General features: G+C 44.5%; 1 protein-coding gene across 1 annotated transcript; it reads left to right on the plus strand.

The window, feature by feature from the left end:
- The first annotated feature begins 400 nt into the window (after window positions 1-400).
- Window positions 401-18,573, plus strand: GP1BB (glycoprotein Ib platelet subunit beta). The gene is made up of 2 exons (XM_088476708.1): window positions 401-472; window positions 16,927-18,573. Exon 2 carries the CDS (start codon window positions 16,929-16,931, stop codon window positions 17,553-17,555), a length of 627 nt encoding a protein of 208 aa, XP_088332834.1. The 5' UTR covers window positions 401-472; window positions 16,927-16,928; the 3' UTR covers window positions 17,556-18,573.
- Window positions 18,574-22,226: the final 3,653 nt, after the last annotated feature.

Below are 22,226 nucleotides of genomic sequence, written 5' to 3' on the forward strand. Positions count from 1 at the left end.
TAAATTTGCGTGAAAATATTAATTTTCCATTTGCAAATTTATGTGAAAAATATGTATCACATCCACATTAAAAGTGCTTATTGTGCTAAATATACTTAATATATTAGATTTTAAGCGCACCTGTGTGTGTTTTGGTATCCATAATAGTGACTACAGAACAGACAATATACAACAGAAAGGGATATCTGTTGTTTGTTCCCTAATATATAGTATATCTACAAATGTGTATCTTACTGTCATGTGACATTGCCAAACTATTGTCCTTTATCTTATTCGCCTCTGGCCCTTCTACGGTGTGCAGAGTGGGAGTGACTTGTGCAGAAAAGAGTTAAGTTTTGTTTCCTGCTTTGGGTTCTCTTAAAAACTCTTATCATTCCCTGACACTCTGCTGTTATCATTCAGCTTAGGATCGCCAGTGTCATCGCCTGCGCAGTGACTGTCCTTTAGGGCCGGCAAATCTGTATAGCACGGGGTAAGTCACATAGCTATTTGAATGTATTTGCTATATTTCACATAAGAGTCATCATTTCTAATTAGTATGAATGACCGTTGGTAACCTAGTTCTTATTTAAACTGGTGCACAAATCAAATGTCACTTTGTAAATAACAGCAGATGTCAGGAAAATGTTTACAAAATAGTTGCTACTTGCTAGTCTCATAAACTGGAATAGAACTGATATGTGTTCTCTTCATAAATAAGAACCTGAAGTGGGCCCTCTACAGGTGTATAAAATCCCTCTGTAGATAAGTAATACTGAATATGATGTTTAAAATATGCAGAGAACCATTGGATTAATCCTGCTAGCACTGTGGAGTGTGTATAGTCTTTTCCACAGCTGTAAATACAATGTATGCGATTTAGCAATGCTGAGTATGTGCAGTGTATTTGTTTTTTATACAAATAGATCAGTGATTCTCAAACTCGGTCCTTAGGACCCCACACAGGTCACATTTTCCAGGTCACACAGCAGGTTCACAGGTGTATTCATAACTTGCTGACACATTTTAAAAGATCCATAGGTGGAGATAATTATTCTGTGAGACCTGGAAAACATGCACTGTTTGGGGTCCTGTGGACCGAGTTTGAGAACCTGTGAAATAGAAAATACAAAATACAATAAAGCTTCATGTGAAATCCAGAGTTTGCCACCTAATCTGTATAACAGTAATGTTCTATTATTCTTACATACATCCCTTCAGAGCAGGGACATAAATATAGCTTTATATTATATTTGTTGGCCAAGCCCCCTACCATCAGTCATTTAACACTCATTAATAGGGGTATTCAATATGGGTGCGATAACATCGTTTTTGCGTTAATATCGGAGGTATGACGTCATTATCGCAGGTTTTACTTTTACACCGTATTCAATTTCAAAGACTTATCGCAGTTTTGAAAGTCTTTGATAAAAAACGGGGATAACTTTTCACCATTGAATAGGTGTTGAAAAAAAGTGCAGAATTGGGGTTTAGGGGTGCAGGCTTAAAAAAAATAGCCTGCACCCCTGGGAATGACATTTAAAAAAGAACTGTGTCAAAAAAAGTTTTAAAAAAAAATAGGGACACCCCAAAAAATGAATTTAAAAATTGGGGTGAATAAAAAAAAAAGGGAAAAAATAGTTTAAGAATAGGGAAATAGGTTCAGGGCTATTCTGCAAGTATGCGGCAGGTGTTTTGAAGAATAGAATTATAGCTGCAGGTGCACAAATGCAGAATTTTTAAAAACTTACTTTAGGGACATAAAAATATGCTAGTACCCATTTTCATGTACCCCAAATTTGATGGGACCACTTAAAAAAACGAAAAAAATAACCTAAGTGCTCTTCTGCATCACTTCTTCAATGTCTGGAAAAAAGCACCTGCTGCGGCTATTTAAATCCCCAACTTTTAATTAAAGGCTAAAACTGAGGTACCCATAGTGTTCCCCCATGTTTTTACAACTTTAGGGGGGTCTTACAATTATTTTAAGGAAAAATTCGTAACTTTACGCAAATCCAACTTCGGAGTTTCCCGTTTTCGTTAATTTTATATTGAATACGGGGATAAGCGGGAGCGCGCACCATACCTTAACGCAGAAAAAAACTCCAATATGAAACGTTAACTTCGACAGTGAAGTTAACGTTTCATATTGAATACCCCTATTAGAGGTTGCCAACAAAATCACTATCTCAATTCATTTACGTAGTGAATTATCAACTTGCTGACGTGTGACAAAGCTCCTTAGCACTCTTAGCTAATCTGCAATAACACAATGCATCTGTTGTTTTTTACCACAGGAAATGACAATAGAAAGTATAGTTTACAAGTCAACATTTACATGTATTCCTCTCCAAGAATATAAGCATATACATTGTGTATATATATATATATACACAATCACAGCAAGTCCGTCTCTCACAGGTAAATAACTTAGCCCGGTGCCTGCATACAAAGCTTAACGATACTCATCCAACATGATGCGACACTCAAGGTACTTGAATCCAACTGTGTTCTTTATCCAAAACATTCAGCAACGTTGCACTGAAACGTTGCTGAATTTTTTGAATAAAGAACACAGTTGGATTCAAGTACCTTGAGTGCCGCATCATGTTGGATGAGTGTATATATTTATTGTGATAGGATCACTGGTAAAGTGGTCTGTGGCAGGTACATTTGTCCCAGATTCCTGTCTTTTGTGTTTTAAACCCCCAGGAGAAAGTCTGCAGTGTAGCAGGCTTGAGTTTCGGCTTTTTGAAAAGCCAGTTTGGGACCTGGGGGTTGTGGGTGAGAGGAGAGGGAGGGCTCCACCCACGGCCACTCCAGGTTTTGGTTCTCGCAGCTTGGTAACAGGCTTGTTAGTTTTCCACCTGAGAGTGGCCAATATAAGCCTAGTGTGTTTAGGGCTGAGTGTCTCACCTGGGAGAGCAGACAGGGAGTTTGCTCAGAGACACTTGAAAACCTAACTGTGAGTGTTGTGCTGTGCCTTTTGTTGCTGGTGAGGGCATTAGGCCCTGCCAGGTTCTGGTAGTGAGGGAACCACCTGTGAAGATAGTGCCCCGACAGGGCTAGGATTTATGTTTATGTTTTCTTTATGTTATTTCTGACATTTGTACAATAAAGACTGGCGCCGAGCAGCTTGTACTCGCATCCAGACTGGTGTGCTGCTTCCCTGCTGCTGTGTTTGTGTGTAAGGAAGGAGTCCCCTACCCAGGAGAGGGACCTCCTAATCTGACTGTGTCACAATATGGTGGAGAATGCGGGCAACCACACACACTAAAGTTGCAGCGAGAGGAAAACTTTCCGTTTAAAAATTAAAGGGACAGACACCCAATTGGTGAGTGTGGAAATAACACTGTGTCCTTGGAGTCCCATAGAGGAGGCGTCAGCCAATGCTCAGAGAGGCAAGGTTCAGCTTCCAACCTACACCCCAGGTCAAAATGGAGGACATTATTAAGGCCTTGCTTCAAGCTACAGCAGGTCAGCAGGAGACAAACAAACTTCAGCAGGAATCTACCAGAGCTCAGCAGGAATCTACCAGAGCTCAGCAGGAGACTAACAGACTTCAACAGGTCGCCATTGAGGAAACCCGCCAGGCCTTAGCGGAAAACAGTCAGGCCATAAGAGAGGTGTTACAGCACCTGGTCGCCCAGCCCAGAGATGTTACTACTGGTCCTCCCACCACCACTCACTCCATATGAGCCAGTCACTTCCTCCAAAAGATGACTTCACCGCATTTGAAAGAACGGCCGAAAGGGAGAGTTGGCCCAAGGAGCAGTGGGCAAGTCTGGTGGCACCTTTTCTGTCGGGGGAGCCACAAAAGGCCTATTTCGACTTATGCCTGGCTGATGCCAAGGACTATAAAAAACTAAAACAGGAGATCCTAACTCGCTTGAGAGTCACCACCTTTGTTCGTGCCCAACGGGTTCACCGCTGGGAGTTCCATATGGATAAGCCTCCACGTTCACAGATGCATGACCTCGTCCATCTGTCCTCAAAATGGCTACAGCCCGAGACGCTGACGGGACCACAGATCGTGGAAAGGGTCGTGATGGACCGGTACCTGCGATCATTACCTGTGACTCTGCGCAAGTGGGTGAGCCATGCAGACCCTAAGTCCGCGGACCAGTTGGTCGAGCTGGTGGAGAGGTACATGGCGGCTGAGGAGCTGATGAGTATGCCCCACCGAGCCCCGATGGCGCACCGGCGAACTCCCACAGACACTGGTAAGACTGTTCCAGGGGAGAAGGGTGCTGGGCGGTGGAATGTACCTAAGACTAAGGGTGTAGAACCTGGAGACAGGCCTGCCAGGCCGGGAAGGTTCTTGCCCCGTAAACGACTAGACATTAATATGACTCAGTGTTTCCGATGTGGTGGCTTCGGCCATATTGCCACTAATTGCTCACTTACAACTGAACCTATGCAATTTGATACTACTCATGTCTACCGCAGGGGGTCTTTCTTTGGACAGATAGCCTGTACGGCTGACCGGCAGGCTGAGACTGATAAGCACATGTGTGTACTCACTGTAGATGGCAACCGAGTAGAGGCACTGTTAGACTCTGGTAGCTTGGTGACACTTATAAAAGCTGAGCTGGTGAACCCCTTGCGGCGTGAGGGGAAAACTGTTGGTGTGACCTGCATACATGGGGATACTCGATATTATGTTACTGCCGAGGTGAACATCGAGACACCATGTGGTTCTGCTATAGTTTCTGTGGGTTTGGTGCATGGTCTAATGTACGATGCAATATTGGGGAGAGACTTTGCTCACTTCTGGAAGTTGTGGGAAAGCCGTTTTGTTCCAGAGGTGAACAACCCCGATCCATTTGAGAAGGTTGTCAATGTAGTGGAGGAGGGAGTTTCTTCTGAGTCAGAGTTATTCCCTTTTTCTACTATGATTGGCGAACTAGAGAATGCGGAGCGTGACGGTGGCCCGCCAACTGATGTGCCTCCCATTGAAGTGGGAAGTGTTGTTGGGCCAGGTGATCGTCTGCCTGATTTAGAGGTCAGAAGAGAGGTCTTTGCCGTGGAGCAGTTGAATGACCCTACTTTGGTAAAAGCCAGGGAGAATGTAAAAGTAGTTGATGGTAAACCCGTAGACCCTGATAGTCCTTTGTCCTATCCCCACATGGCAATGTGACAGGATTTGTTATATCAGGTGACTAAGAAGGGGGAAGATGTTGTGGAACAACTAATAGTTCCCAAAGCCTACAGAAGAACAGTGTTGGATCTGGCCCATGGTCATATAACGGCAGGCCATCTAGGGGTAGAGAAGACCACTGAGCGAATAATGCAGAGGTTTTTCTGGCCCGGGCTGCATAAAGAGGTATCTGACTTTTGGGAATCCAGCCCTGAGTGTCAGTATCATGCTCCCAGGCCACATTTTAAGGGTCCACTAGTTCCATTGCCTATTATAGAGGTGCCGTTTGAAAGAATAGCGATGGATTTGGTTGGACCCTTGATGAAGTCTGCCAGGGGACACCAGTATATTCTGGTCATAATGGATTACGCTACCAGGTACCTGGAAGCGATCCCGTTGCGCAATACGTCAACCAAGACCATTGCCAGAGAGCTAGTTCATGTCTTTAGCAGGCTGGGTATACCTAAGGAGATACTAACTGACCAGGGTGCACCGTTTATGTCAAAAGTCATGAAAGAATTATGTCGCCTGTTCAAAATTGAACAGTTAAGAACTTCGGTTTATCACCCCCAAACCGATGGGCTGGTCGAGAGGTTTAACAAGAAGTTAAAACACATGCTTAGGAAAGTGGTTGACAAGGATGGTAGGGATTGGGATTACTTATTGCCGTATTTATTGTTGGCCATAAGAGAAGGTCCCCAGTCCTCCACCGGGTTTTCACCCTTCGACTTGTTGTATGGGAGACACCCAAGGGGGTTACTAGACATTGCCAAAGAGACATGGGAGGGGCAGTCTAGTCCTTACAAAACGGTGATTGAGTATGTTTCTCAAATGCAGGAGAGAATTGCTGCGGTAGTGTCGATAGTGAGAGAGCACCTGGAACAGGCTCAACAGGCACAGCAGAGGGTATACAACCGCAATGCTCGGTTACGCAGCTTTGCTTCTGGGGACAGAGTGTTAGTATTGGTTCCCACTGTGGAAAATAAACTTTTGGCTAAATGGCAAGGGCCCTTTGAAATCTTAGAAAGAGTGGGGCAGGTCAATTACAAAGTTTACCAGCTGGGGAAAAGAAAGCCGGAACAGATATACCATATAAATCTGTTAAAGCCCTGGAAAGATAGAACGGTACTGTCGGCCGACCGAGCCCCTCCAGTAAATCCAGGGCCCTTAGTTCCCGAAGTGACCGTGGCAAAAACCCTGTCGGCAATTCAACAACAAGAGGTCAAGGAGTTTCTGATTAGAAATAGGGTGCTGTTCTCTGACGTACCTGGGAAAACCTCGGTCATTAAACATGACATCATCACTGACCCAGGGGTTAAAGTTAATCTAAAGCCCTATAGGTTACCAGAAGCACAAAGAGAATCGGTGTCGAAAGAAATTAAAAATATGCTAGAGTTAGGGGTTATTGAAGAATCACATAGTGAATGGTCAAGTCCCATTGTGTTGATTCCAAAGCCCGACGGGAGTGTGCGTTTCTGCAATGACTTCCAAAAGTTGAACAGCGTTTCAAAATTCGATGCCTACCCGATGCCAAGAGTGGATGAACTGATTGAGAGACTAGGGACGGCAAGGTATTTAACCACTCTTGACCTAACCAAAGGGTATTGGCAAGTACCGTTAACCGAGAGCGCCAAACAAAAGACAGCTTTTTCAGCGCCAGAGGGCTTGTTTCAGTACAAGATGTTGCCCTTCGGGCTACATGGGGCACCTGCTACCTTCCAAAGAATGATGGACAGGATTCTAAGGCCCCATAGACGGTATGCGGCTGCTTATCTGGATGACGTGGTCATTCATAGTCCTGATTGGCAGTCTCACTTACCCAGGGTACAAGCAGTATTGGACTCCATCTATAAGGCAGGTTTGACAGCCAACCCAAAAAAGTGTTGTCTAGGCATGGAGGAAGTAAAATATCTGGGATACACCATTGGCAGAGGCCTGATAAAGCCTCAGCTCAATAAGGTTGATGCCATACAAAACTGGCCACGGCCTCTGAATAAGAAGCAGGTGAGAGCCTTCTTGGGAATTACGGGGTATTGGGAATTACGGGGTACTACAGGAGGTTTATACCCAACTTTGCCACCATGGCAGTCCCACTGACTGACCTGACCAAAGGCAAACAAAAAGTCATGGTAGAATGGAGTCCTGAGGCAGAGAAAGCTTTTCAGGAGTTGAAAGTAGCGTTGTGTTCCCAACCAGTCCTGATGACTCCTAATTTTGAAAGGGAATTCATAGTACAAACCGATGCATCAGAAGTAGGTATAGGAGCGGTCCTGTCCCAGAACAAGGAGGGTGAGGAACACCCTATTTTCTATCTTAGCAGAAAGTTGAATGTACATGAGAGAAACTATGCCACAGTGGAGAAGGAGGCGTTGGCCATAAAGTGGGCGTTAGAGGCTCTCAGGTACTACTTGGTCGGAAGAAAGTTCAAATTGATCACTGACCATGCCCCTCTGAAGTGGATGTCTGAAAATAAGGACAGTAATGCAAGAATTACAAGATAGTTCTTGGCGTTACAAACTTTTACATTTTCAGTGGAACACAGGCCAGGAAGCCAGCTGGCCAAGGCTGACGCGTTGTCACGTGTTCATTGTTTCGGGGCTTCAGTTGTTCCGCCCCACAGGTCGAAACAAAGGGGGGGGGATATGTGATAGGATCACTGGTAAAGTGGTCTGTGGCAGGTACATTTGACCCAGATTCCTGTCTTTTGTGTTTTAAACCCCCAGGAGAAAGTCTGCAGTGTAGCAGGCTTGAGTTTCGGCTTTTTGAAAAGCCGGTTTGGGACCTGGGGGTTGTGGGTGAGAGGAGAGGGAGGGCTCCACCCACGGCCACTCCAGGTTTTGGTTCTCGCAGCCTGGTAACAGGCTTGTTAGTTTTCCACCTGAGAGTGGGCAATATAAGCCTAGTGTGTTTAGGGCTGAATGTCTCACCTGGGAGAGCAGACAGGGAGTTTGCTCAGAGACACTTGAAAACCTAACTGTGAGTGTTGTGCTGTGCCTTTTGTTGCTGGTGAGGGCATTAGGCCCTGCGAGGTTCTGGTAGTGAGGGAACCACCTGTGAAGTTAGTGCCCCGACAGGGCTAGGATTTATGTTTATGTTTTCTTTATGTTATTTCTGACATTTATACAATAAAGACTGGCGCCGAGCAGCTTGTACTCGCATCCAGACTGGTGTGCTGCTTCCCTGCTGCTGTGTGTGTGTGTAAGGAAGGAGTCCCCTACCCAGGAGAGGGACCTCCTAATCTGACTGTGTCACAATATATATATATATAATCCAATAGTACAGGCAGCACTCCACAAAAAAGAGACAGAGACTTCAACGTGTGTAGCAACTTTTCAGATGCTTTACTGCATCTTTCTTCAAGGCTTACCTCCTGGGACCCTTGCACACCGGATGCTGGACATTATACATGGAGTGCCAATCAAATAGATTGTGTATATATATATATATATATATATATATATATATCTAGATATATAAAATTGTTTTGTTTAAAAAATATATATAAAAACAATCCAACGCAATACAAATTTATTTTTTAATACAAATAAAATGCTTTACCATGTTTGTTGCAGCTATAATTTAGGCTACATACGGTGTCTATGAAAGGTTTTCCGCCCCCTCCTCCCCCCGGGCTTTTTCACATTTGTCTGTGTTATAACATTGTTTCATTGAAATTTATTCCCACTAATCAAAGCAAAGTACTCAATAATGTGCCAATAAATATTTGAATCCAACCAGCTGTCAAAATTAATAAGGAATAAAAACTGAAAATAAATGTTTGCATGAGTCTTCATACCCCAACAGTAATATTGTGTAAAACCACATTTGGCGGCAATTATAGTAAGTGTCTATTAGTTTTGCACACCTAAGGCTGGATTCAGATTCAATTTGCGCAAGCGTCTCTATGGTTACTGTCAGGAGACGGCAAACAAATTTGGAAGCAGAGAGAGACAATTTGGTGGTAATAGGAGGTGGCTAGCTAGACCTGTGTGTCGTGGCCAACGATTGCATCTGTTTCCGCAGTATCACTGGCACTGGTGGCCAAATTTTGACTGACATTCTGAGCAACCATAGTGCTGCTCTACTGTCAGATGTTGCGATTGATATGTGTCCGGTGGTGTAATCTATTAAACTATACAGTGTATTTGAGTCACAGTCAGTGGGCGTTTCTGTATGAATCCCATCAGCTGTGGCATTAGCATAAAGACGCAGTCGTGCTGCGTAAGAAGATGCAGTTGTGGCGGGTTGGGTATGAAATCTGACTGTTTAAAAGCTGCTAACAGCGCGGCTAACAGCTCTCGACGCCCGGCTTACCTACATTCGGTATGCCGGGCATCAGGATTTTGACGTGGGGTTAATGATAGGTGTCCGTATTTAGACGTCTATCTTGATTCCCATGCCGGGCTTTCAGTGTCGGGATTCTGGTGGTTAGCATTCCGGCCGCTGGCATCCTGACTACATCCCGTTGTGGCTGCATTACCGTCCACTATTGAATCAGACACCTACACACTGGCATCTGGGCCCATTCTTTTTGGCAAAATTGCTCAAGAACCATCAGGCTGGATGGTGATTGTTAGTGGACAGCAATTTTTAGATAATGAAGCAATATCACCAATTCGATCCTACGGCGCTGAAAGGGTTTCACAAATAATTTGACATTCCTTCCAAATTGACCCAACAAGATTATTGATCTAATATGGGCTCAAACAAATAAGAAAATTTTCATAGTCTAATCCAGTGATTAATGTATATGTATTGGCTTGCCTACCAAATGGAGTGGTCTACATATACTGTAGACGCATAGGCACATGTGGGAGCGGATACTATCACAATCAGTTGATATTTACTCTAAACTCTTCCACTCTTTAATTTTGCTGTATGCTTTGGGCCATGTTGGAAAATAAATCTGCCCAGTTCATGTGATTTTGTAGACTGAAGCATGTTTTCCTCAAGGATTATTGAGTTCAACACGGTTCACTGTAGGGAAAGTGTATTCACTGTGATGTGCAGTGCTAGGTTTCTGCCAAGCATAGTACAGCCATGGGCAACAGTTTTGAGAATGAGACAAGTATTGGTTTTCACAAAGTTTGCTGCTTCAGTGTTTTTACACCTTTTTGTCAGATGTTACTATGGTATACTGAAGTAAAATTACAAGCATTTCATAAGTGTCTAATGCTTTTATTGACAATTACATTAAGTTTATGCAAAGAGTCAATATTTGCAGTGTTGACCCTTCTTTTTCAAGACCTCTGCAATTTGCCCTGGCATGCTGTCAATCAACTTCTGGTCTGAAGTCACATACTGACTGATGGCTGCCCATTCTTGCCTAATCAATGCTTGGAGTTTGACATAATTTGTGGGTTTTTGTTTGTCCACCCACCTCTTGAGGATTGATCACAAGTTCTCTATGGGATTAAGGTCTGGGGAGTTTCCTGGCCATGGACCCAAAATTTAGATGTTTTGTTCCCCAAGCCAATTAGTTATCACTTTTGCCTTATGGCAAAGTGCTCCATCATGCTGGAAAAGGCATTGTTCATCACCAAAATGTTCTTGGATGGTTGGCAGAAGTTGCTCTTGGAGGATGTTTTGGTACCATTCTTTGTTCTTAGGCAAAATTGTGAGTGAGCCCACTCCCTTGGCTGAGAAGCAACTCCACACATGAATGGTCTCAGGATGCTTTACTGTTGGCATGACACAGGACTGATAGTAGCACTCACCTTTCCTTCTCTGGACAAGCGTTTTTCCAGATGCCCCAAACAATCTGAAAGTGGATTCATTAAAGAAAAATAACTTTACCCCAGTCCTCAGCAGTCTAATCCCTGTACCTTTTGCAGAATATCAGTCTGTCCCTGATGTTTTTCCTGGAGAGAAGTGGTTTCTTTGCTGCCCTTTTTGACACCAGGCCATCCATCAAAAGTCTACACCTCACTGTGCATGAAGATGCACTCACACCTGCCTGCTGCCATTTCTGAGCAAGCTTTGCACTGGTGGTTCCCCAATCCCACAGCTGAATCAACTTTAGGAGATGGTCCTGGCACTTGCTGGATGTTCTTGGGCACCTTGAAGCCTTCTTCATAACCTTGTGGTGCGTGGTTACATGCCACAAGGGGCGTGTCCACTAAAAATGGGGGCATGGCAACATGACACACCACCATTTGTCGTCACTCTGGGAACGTTCCTTTCCATTCCATATGCATCGTAATGCCCTAAGTAGTAGTGCCTCTCTTGCAATGCCCAATGTAGTAGTGCCCCTTATGCAATGTCCCCAGTAGCAGTGCCCCTTATGCCCCCTGTAGTAGTGCCCCTATACAGTGCACTCAGTAGTGCACCATTATAAAGTGCCCCCAGTAATGAACCCTTATACAATGCCCCTTATGCAGTGCCCCAGTAGTGCCACTTATACAGTGCCCCTTATACAGTGCCCCTAGTAGTACCACTTATACAGTGCCCCCAGTATTGCCCCTTATACAGTGCCGCAAGTAGTGGTCCCCCTATGCAGTGCCCCGAGTAGTGGTCCCCCCTATGCAGTGCCCCCAGTAGTGGTTGCCTCCAGTAGTTGCCCCCCTATGCAGTGCTTCCAGTAGTGCCCCTTATACAGTGCCTCCAGTAGTGGTCTCCCTTACGCAGTGCTCCCAGTAGTGCACCTAATACAGTGCCCCCAGTTGTGGTACCCCCTATGCAGTGCTCCTTATATAGTACCCTGTAGTAGCCTCTCCTATACAGTGCCACTAGTAGTGGTCCCACCTAAGACACACACGTAAAAAAACAAAAAAACTTACTTGAATCCCCACTCCTGTGTCTTCCCGGGCTGGCCTGCTCTGCATTATGGGAGAGATGTCATGACATCATGACATCTCTCCCAACACCCACTTCGGGAGCCGGAAGATGGAGCTCATGGGTGAGCTCCGGCCTGGCTCCGGCAGTGGGCTCACCGCAGCAGTCAGTGAAAGTCTGTCTGACTCTCATTGGCTGCCAAAACAAACACTGCCACCGGCTAGTACAAGTGTACTAGCCGGCGGCTGTGTTTGTTACTGTGTGGTGCGGACCGCACTTTGGACCTGATTCAGAGCTGGACGCTATTTGCGGATGGTCGTTCCAAAAAAGGGTTCGGCTATTTAAATTGAGCGCTCGCTCTTTGCGGTTTGTTGACACCTGTATGTCTGAGCGAGCGAACGAAAAATGCGCTCGCTATTTTGTAAAGACGCCCCTTTGCCGTTTGCAACACACGTCATCTCCGGTATTTATTAGATTAATCTGGTACATCGAAAGGCATCTGAACTGCTCGCAGTGCTTGTGGTAGGTTTTTCTTACCGCTATCACTGCGAGCAGTTCAGGCTAAAAGACAACCAAGTGACGTGGTTGATGACGCTCTTTTACTAATTATGCACTCCCATTAAACGCCCTTTTGACCGTTTGGCACGCCTGCGTTCGGATCTCCACTCTCCCATTTTCAAGCACCTTCCCCTGTTACCACCCACAAACGGTACATTCTGTCAATCAAATTAGCAGCCCCTCGCTGTTTTGCGAGCACACGATTTCCGACCGCAATGACTGGTTTGCGCATGCGCATTATGACCCATATGCATGCGCAGTTGTGCGAACATCACTCAGAGCGAACAAGCGGCCGCTTACGTGCGACTCTGAATCAGGCCCTTAGTGCGGTGCACACTACACTGACCGTGACCAGTGTCCTGGACATCGGCCGGCGCCCCCCTCCCCCCCCCACAACCCGGCGGTCTGATGGTGCCCAGGGCACAAGCCCTGCTCGACTCCCCCTAGTTATGCCACTGATTGAACCTCTCTCCTTGAAGTTCTTGATGATCCGATAAATGGTTGATTTAGGTTCAATATTTCTAGCAGCAATATCCTTGCCTGTGAAGCCCTTTTTGTGCAAAACAATTATGACTGCACGTGTTTCCTTGCAGTTAACCATGATTAACAGAGGATTTCAAGCTCCACCCTCCTTTTAAAGCTTCGTCTGTTATTCTAACTCAATCAGTATGACAGAGTGATCTCCAGCCTTGTCCTCGTCAAGACTCTCACCTGTGTTAACGAGAGAATCACTGACATGATGTCAGCTGATCCTTTTGTAGCAGGGCTGAAATGCAGTGAAAATTTTGTTTTTGGGATTAAGTTTATTGTCATGACAAAGATTGACTTTACAATTAATTGCAATTCATCTGATCACTCTTCATGACATTCTGGAGTATATGCAAATTGCCATCATAAAAACTGAAGCAGAAGACTTTGTGAAAACCAATACTTGTGTCATTCTCAAAACTTTTGGCCATGGCTGTACAGTACCTGAAGAGTTACATTTTTTATCTCATAGGGCCATATAATCTTCCTCCATATGGTAACTTCTCCCTGGGCAAACTGTATCTGGGCTTTGATGAGATTGTTTCAACAAAGGCTTTCTTCTTGCCATCATCCTATACAAACCCAGATTTACAAGGCTTGCAGGCTATCATTGTCCCATGCACAGTGACTCCAATCTCTGTCATGGGTGACTGTTACTCTTTTAGACGTTTGCTTCCATTGCTACAGCTCTTCTGCTAGGACAATCAGTTTTGGAGGACGGCAGATTTTTTATGATTGACTTGACTAAGCTTTGGGGTATATGTTTTGGAAATATTCTTTTACCCTTTTCCTGATTGTTACTTCTCAATTACTTTGTATCGGATCTTCTTGGAATATTCTTTTGTCTTCATCTTGTAGTGTTTGCTTTGAAATGCTTTAATTACATCGCAGGCCCCTGGTTCCATGTCCTAATGATAACACTGTTTTTTTTTAAATTGAATAATGATTGGGGGAATAAGACTAATCAGTTCACTCACCCCTGGAAATTGGGCACTACCACATATGCAGAAGATAGCAAACACTCTAGAACAGTGTCAGAGTCTTTGTTATTTTCTGTACATACAGTCAGGTGCATAAATATTGGGACATTGACAGAATTTTCATATTTTGGCCTCTATTCACCACCACAATGGCTTTGAAATGAAACAAACAAGATGTGCTTTAACTGCAGACTTTCAGATTTAATTTGAGGGTAATTACATGCAAATCAGGTGAACAGTGTAGGAATTACAACGGTTTCTATATGTGCCTCCCACTTTTTAAGGGGCCAAAAGTAATGGGACAAACTAAACAATCCTAAATCTAACTTTCACTTTTTAATACTTTGTTGCAAATCCTTTGCAGGCAATTACAGCCTGAAGTCTGGAACGCATAGACATCACCAGACGCTGGGTTTCATCCCTGGTGATGCTCTGCCAGGCCTCTACTGCAAATGTCTTCAGTTCCTGCTTGTTCTTGGGGCATTTTCCCTTCAGTTTTGTCTTCATCAAGTGAAATGCATGCTCAATCGGATTCAGGTCAGGGGATAGACTTGGCCATTGCATAACATTCCACTTTTTAGCCTTAAAAAACTCTTTGGTTGCTTTTGCAGTATGCTTCGGGTCATTGTCCATCTGCACTGTGAAGCGCCGTCCAATGAGTTCTGAAGCATTTGACTAAATATGAGCATATAATATTGCCCGAAACACTTCAGAATTCATTCTGCTGCTTTTGTCAGCAGTCACATCATCAATAAATACAAGGGAACCAGTTCCATTGGCAGCCATACATGCCCACGCCATGACACTACCACCACCATGCTTCACTGATGAGGTGGCATGTTTTGGATCATGAGCAGCTCCTTTCCTTCTCCATACTCTTCTCTTCCCATCACTCTGGTACAAGTTGATCTTTGTCTCATCTGTCCATAGGATGTTGTTCCAGAACTGTAATGGCTTTTTTAGATGTTGTTTAGCAAACTCTAATCTGGTCTTCCTGTTTTGGTGGCTCACCAGTGGTTTACATCTTGTGGTGAACCCTTTATATTCACTCTTGTGAAGTCTTCTCTTGATTGTTGACTTTGACACTTATACACCTACCTCCTGGAGAGTGTTCTTGATTTGGCCAACTGTTGTGATGGGGTTTTTCTTCACCAGGGAAATAAGTCTTCTGTCATCCACCACAGTTGTTTTCCGTGGTCTTCCGGGTCTTTTGGTGTTGCTGAGCTCTCCGATGCGTTCTTTCTTTTTAAGAATGTTCCAAACAGTTGATTTAGCCACGCCTAATGTTTTTGCTATCTCACTGAAGGGTTTGTTTTGATTTTTCAGCCTAATGATGGCTTGCTTCACTGATAGTGACAGCTCTTTGGATCTCATATTGAGAGTCGACAGCAACTGATTCTAAATGCAAATGTCACACCTAGAATCAACTCCAGACCTTTTACCTGCTTAATTGATAATGAAATAACGAGGGAATAGCCCACACCTGTCCATGAAATAGCTTTTGAGTTGATAGTCCCATTACTTTTGGCCCCTTAAAAAGTGGGAGGCACATATAGAAACCATTGTAATTCCTACACCGTTCACCTGATTTGGACGTAACTACCATCAAATTAAATCTGAAAGTCTGCAGTTAAAGCACATCTTGTTTGTTTCATTTCAAAGCCGTTGTGGTGGTGAATAGAGGCCAAAATATGAAAATTCTGTCAATGTCCCAATATTTATGCACCTGACTGTACATTGTATTTCTGGTGGAAAGTAGTGCGCTTAAAGAAGCATCTTATACTTGCCGACATTTTGGCACCTGCCTCCGAGGTCCAAGCCGTATGTATCCCTTTCTGATAATTTCTTTAGATATATGGCCCTGATGCCACATTTTTGCAATTTCTTCAGATATATGGTGCAGATCCATATTTCCAAAGAAACCGATGAAAACATGACATAAGCAGCCGCTGGATCAGACATTGTAAGGAAAGCGCAGCTAATTGAATATTTTTCTCAGCATCTGGAACTAAATTCTTTCTCCAAGCCTAATGGTGGGTACACACTATACAGATATATCTGCAGATGATGATCGTTCATACACACTGAACGGCCATCAACTGTGTCTGGCCATGGGTCCCAGGGGCCGGTGGCGCGTCCCACCCCCCCTCCTCGCGGCTGACGCTGTGTTTACGGCGGTCTATAGACCGCCCGTACACACTTGCCGATGGACAGATATGTCTGCAGACATATGTCTATCGGCTGTGCAGAAGAGCCAATGCGTTATGTCTGTGAATGACAATGTAACAGAGCAGACAATCCTCCACAGGGAACTGAATGGGATCCCCAATCTCTTGATATAACCTCCATAGCCACAGTGACCATATGTCTGAACAGATCCCTCTAATAACAGAAGAGGGAATTGTAGCCCTTAATCGGTGCTTAATGTTTCTTCCTTGCATGGGGCCATTTGTAGGTAGGTAGTTGTCATAAGTGTAATGGTAGTGATCACTACCTGCATTAGGAGAGTAAAATCTCTTTCCGATCTCATAATGGTCCCTTCTGGTGCCCCTTCCTGTATTAATGTTTCCTCTGGTTCTGTCTGTACTGCAAACAGATGGCTGAGCCACAATATCTAAAACTCAGGAGTTAGCAGCTATGCAGAAAGTGAGCTGTTATAAAAGGATAAACATGATAAACAGAAAACAACTTCAGGGTCATAGTGATTTGTAGCAATCACATTTTATGAGTGTGAGTAAAGCTTGATATTCCTGAGGAGGCATCTTAGCTTGCACAGGACATGGGCCTCCTTGCTAAAGACAGTAGGTGGAGGGTTTATCTGGCTTTCAGTCATGGTTGCATCTGATTAAACTAGACCCTAGAATCATTTTGTATATACCTTGCTTTTAATGAAAGAGCCAATAGAGATATTTACAGAATAGGGTGTCACTCTTAAGTATTATTAACAAAAACTTTTCATTATTTCAGGCATGAAGATGAACCCTTGTTCCTGGCTCTTGCCACTGCTGTTCTGTTTGCCTCCTGTGGCCTCTGCATGCCCCTCACCTTGCAGCTGTAGTGCTGGCATTGTGGACTGCAGCTATAATGGCCTTCTCACCAAGTACCTGCCGGCTTCATTTCCCTCTTCCACGCAGGTGATCCGACTTGAAAAGAACAACCTCATTTCAATTCCCAATGGTCTCCTGGACAACCTGCCAGACCTGCGGGAGGTCTACTTGCAGCATAACCCATGGCACTGTGACTGCGACATCATGTACCTGCGCAGCTGGCTGCAAGGACAGCAGAAGAGGGGACTATATCGTGATGTCACTTGTGTAACTCCTGAGCCAATGAAGGGCAGAATTATCATGTACCTGACAGAGGATGAACTTGTGACCACCTGCCAGTACTGGTACTGTAACCTTGCCCTGGTCTCTCAGCTCTGCCTCTTTATCTTCATTGTAGTACAAGGTATCCTGCTCATCTTTGTCATTCTTTCCCTGCATCGCTTCCAGAGTATTGCCAGGGAGGCCCGGCGTACAGCCAAAGAACTGCAGCAGCACTCTGAGACCTACGTCTATAGCAACTCACCGTTATCCAACTACGATAGGACATAATGACAATGATAACTTAGAGACAAATCAGTAGTCATACATACATATATCCTTGTATACATGGCTGTCACCTTATTAAGCTGAGAAGAACTGTGGTAATAGATAGATTTAAGATACTCTTGCACCGAATCCTGGTTACCGTATTAAAGGGAATGTCTATTTAGTTTTGTTTTATTGCTGGAATGTATAAAGTATGTAAAGTATATTGTTATGCAGTGGTTCTGACTTCTGTCAAAGAGAGTAGATAACCTGCAATAGCACTCGGACGGTCGATCAGCATAATGCCTGTGCTCTGGCCTAGATGCTCCTCTCCTTGCTGTTGTAATTCCCATGTTGTGCTGCTTCGTCTGATTACAGTCATTGATAGACATCACAATACTATCACCACAGCTAAATAACATGCAGCAGTTTGTGATTGCAATACCATGAGCAATGGAGTTTCTTAGTAAGAGGACAGCATAACAGAATATGGGCGGCAATTATCAAAAATCACATTTCCAATGCGATCTGGGTGCAATGTTATTGCCCAAGACCGCATTGAAGGACCTGCAGGGACAGGGGTTCCAAAAGGAGCCCATCCCTGCTATGTGATCTGAGTGCTGTAGGGTGCAGAAGACTGTGCATATGCAGTCCCGTAGACCACACATGCGCGGCCACCATTGCTGGGGCGGGCTCCATAGGAACCCTCCATAGGCTAAATCTGTGATGTGTAGCCCATAGGCTACAGTGGCTAACGCCATCTTCAGATGGCATTAGCTGCGGGGGCCAATCTCAGGAATGCATCACATTCTGGAAGCTGGTAAATATGACAGCTTCGCATCCCCCTTAAAAACCTATAGGGGTTGTGGCTGCCGGCGGGCATGGAGGGATAACAGCAGGTATCAGATATATCTGCTGCAGTCCCTCTGCCACACATTTGGGGGATAGTAAATATTTGTGGTTACCCGCCGAAAACTGGTGTTTTCGGGGAATAAGCCGCAAATAATCATTGACAAATGGGCCTGTTTGTGAGAAACAGTATCTGAAGGGCAAGTAACGTTTAATCATTAACATATCAGTTATATATATATACAATGTGTATGTGTGATTGCAATAAAAACAATTACATTTCATCATAAATTAGTATGTTCATATTCACACTCAGAAAAGTACAGGAAAAGAAATTAGTAATTTACTTGAATTTGAGAGGAAATCTTCTCCCTCAGTTCAGATCCCTCAGATGGTGAGATCTTTTTTCCTCTAATTATTTAGCTACTGCCCTATACCTCTGCTGCATTCGCCTTTGGAGACAGAAAATTATTTTGCATCTGCTTTATTATAATAATATCAGGATACAGGTGACTCAACGAGATATCCCCCAACCTTTATACTCTTGGATGACTTTTAAAATGATTATTTTATGGGTCAGGGAGGAAAGTCTGTTCTCCTATGAGATTAAGAAAACAGATGGTTCTGGGAGTTTAGCTTCATTTCCTCTGAATCAACTTATCTTATAGTTAATGAAAGGCTGACCTTGATGTACTTCACTAACTATGTAACTCCTCCAAAATCTTAAATATGAGCTGGGACTCTATAAAATAGACAACAATGTCCCTCCCTGTGCTTTGTCCACTGACACTTCTGGCTTCCATGAAGTCTTCATGTACCATCAATGCTCTGCTCTCTACTACAGCACATTACTACTGCTGGGCTGTCTCCGAAAGCAGCAGTGTTGTCAGTGCACCACCCCTCTGTATTACCCATTCATTTGTGACCGGAAAATTCATAGGGAGTGAATACGGGAACACCAAGAGCCAACTAGTGGCGAATTTTACCTAAGGGCTGCAGTCCCCCCATTCCCCATAGTAAAATCCCCCACCTCCAGTGAGCCAGTTGCAGTCTGTGTGCACTGACTACACTGGAGGGGACTTCCCATGTGAAGCACTATCTGCTAATTACACCCAGGACATGCAGTCCCAGAGGAAGGTGTTTTCTCCCCCTGGGACTGCTAGTCCGGAACATGATTAACAGAGAGCATGCTTCCAGCGGGAAGTCACTTTCCTGTCTTGCTGTCAGCCTTACCAGGCTCCTAGGGGCTGCAGCTGATGCAGGCTCTAGAAGACGGGTTTGTGTGCATGTGCTGGTCTGCCTGTGTTTGTGCTCATGCGCCGGTCCCAGTGCCTGTCAGATCCATTGCACGTGGGCAAGACACGGGCATTGGTCACTACAGTGATGGATCAGAAAACAGCATGGCCGACAGTCCCCCTCTTAACAAAATGGTAAGAGCCGCCACTGGAGCCAACACTATTAATAAAAATAAGAACAGCACTAGTGTGATGAAGTCTTCAAGGGTCTGGCAGTTCAGGTGAACAGTGCACCCCAGGTAAGTAAAACTTTGCACCTCTTAGTCTATTTAACTCTACTCAATACAAAATTTAGTTGTGTATTGGGATATGGAGTGCGATATTGTGCTTCCTCCATGAATGCTCCATAACTGAAGCATTCTCCTTTTCCAAGATGGCCACAGTTTGGTCTTCTATGCATATGCGGCACCATCTTGCCACTGTGTTTGAGAGCCACAGTAGTACACAGCTGTGTACTACTTAGCTCCGGTAACCCTAACATACATGCTGCATGGGATGTAGTCAGCATCCCGACAATCAGGATGCCGTCGGTGACAAAGCCAACAGCTGCATCCCGACTGTCAGAATACTGACAGATTGTGGAGGTAAGGATTAGGGTCAGGGGGAGACTTAGGGATAGGTGAAGGGTTAGGCACTAGGGGGGGTTAGGGTTACGCTGTGGGGTGGAAGGGTTAAGGGTTAGGCTGCAGGAGGAGAGTATTAGGGTTAGGCTGTGGAAAGGGTCGCTTAGGGTAAGGTTTATAGTGCAAAAATCTGTCAGGATTCTGAATGTCGGGAGGCCGCTGTTCGTATTTTGGGCCTGATTCAGCATGGATCGCAATTGCAACTGTGTGTGAAAATTGGCCAATTGATGCGTATTGCGTATTCACTGCATTGCTCATGTATGGCGATCGCACTGTGATAATGGATGCACTGTGGAATACATTGCAGAATGAGTGACAGGCCGTGAATGTTTGGGGGTGGTGACGGGGGAGTGGTTTCAGGAACACAGGCATGCCTGTTTGTTGGAGCGCCGTTGCATGGGCATAAATTAGCAACTGCAATAGTTTGCGCAGCTTGTGTGCTCACTGCATGCAATGATTCCACTGGTGTTTACTATTTATAACCTGTGTTCCATTACAAAATAGTATGCACATATAAAAACATTATGGACCCAGGCATCTAAATGCCCTGGACACACCAGACACCAAAGAAACAACATGCATCAGTAAAGTTAATCAGTGAGGCAGCATAAGTGTTTCAGTGCACAGCATGTACACAGGAGCTGCATTCATGATGGCTTTTATTAAACTTAAAGGCTCAAAGAATTATACCATGTGGAAATTTGCAATGGAAATGCAACTTAAGCATGAGAGGCTGTGGAAAGTTACAATTAACCCAGGTGACAGCCCAAGCCCAGATGATGTAGAAAAACTCATGAGAACAATATTCTTAAGTGTTGAACAACATGTTTATTCTATCATACATTGGAAAGTGTCAGCTAAAGACAAGAGGATAAGGGTCTGATGAGAAGAATTAATGTGAGGTTCATACTATATAATACCAAGTTGAATGAATGCATAAGTATGAGTGACTAAATTGATTAGAATGATGTTCATATCCCAGCAATTAACATCTGTAGGAGTCCAAGTCGATGACAAGGAGATTGCCATGGCAATGCTACCAAACTTACTTAACACCTGAATTTGATTTCCTAGTAGTAGCATTATAAGCTAATACAGCCAAGCTATGTACAGAGACTGTCAGGGGCAAAAATGCTACAGTTCCAAGAAAGTGTGTCAGTTGAGTTAAGTGCTGAGAATACTGCATTACACACTAAGGGGCATATTCAATTGGGGGCGAGAAAAGCAAAAATCCTGCACCTGCGAGGTTTTTCTTGCAGGTTCAGGATTTTTGCTATTCAATTAGGTGCATGTTTTTTTCTATTTTGAGCCATGGGAGTTTTTTATTCTCGCACCTCCAGAGCAAATCTGATTTTTTTAAAAATAGTTAATTTTAGGAAAAATCAGTGGGACTTGCTCTGGGCCGCCCGGCGGCACCCCTCTGAGGACTAATTAAGCAATTGGAAGTTTCCAATTTGCTTAATTAGTCCTTAATTTCTTACCTTCTGCAGTGCTGTCTTCTGCATCCAGCGTCGGAAGCCGGGTCTGCTGCTGCAGAGTACCGGTATGTCCATGTGTGTTTGAGTGTTTGTAAGTGTGTATGAGTGAGTGTGTGTAGAAGTGTTGTGTGTGTGGCCCCCGGTGTGTGGCCCCCGCAGTGTCTGTGTGCCAACCCTGTAATGGGCGCTGGGAGAACTACATCTCCCAGCAGCCCTTGCTCCTCCCACCAGCCTCTGGAGCCTCTCAGCAGCTCTTGGGACTCCCAGCAGCCCCCTCTCCAGTGAGAAGAGGGAGGGGAGGCCACTGGGAGCAGCAGAGACCCCCGGGTAGGTAAGTGTAGATTTTTTTTTTCACGTGGCGCAGGGTTTTCAGCTAAGCCTCGCGGCCAATTGAATATGCCCCTAAACGTGTTTTTTTTTGCAAATGGCCGATGTTTTCTATTCTGCGCA

This window comes from Taudactylus pleione, unplaced genomic scaffold, assembly GCF_031769625.1.
Source record: "Taudactylus pleione unplaced genomic scaffold, aTauple2 ptg000191l, whole genome shotgun sequence".
NCBI classification, from domain to species: Eukaryota; Metazoa; Chordata; class Amphibia; order Anura; family Myobatrachidae; genus Taudactylus; species Taudactylus pleione.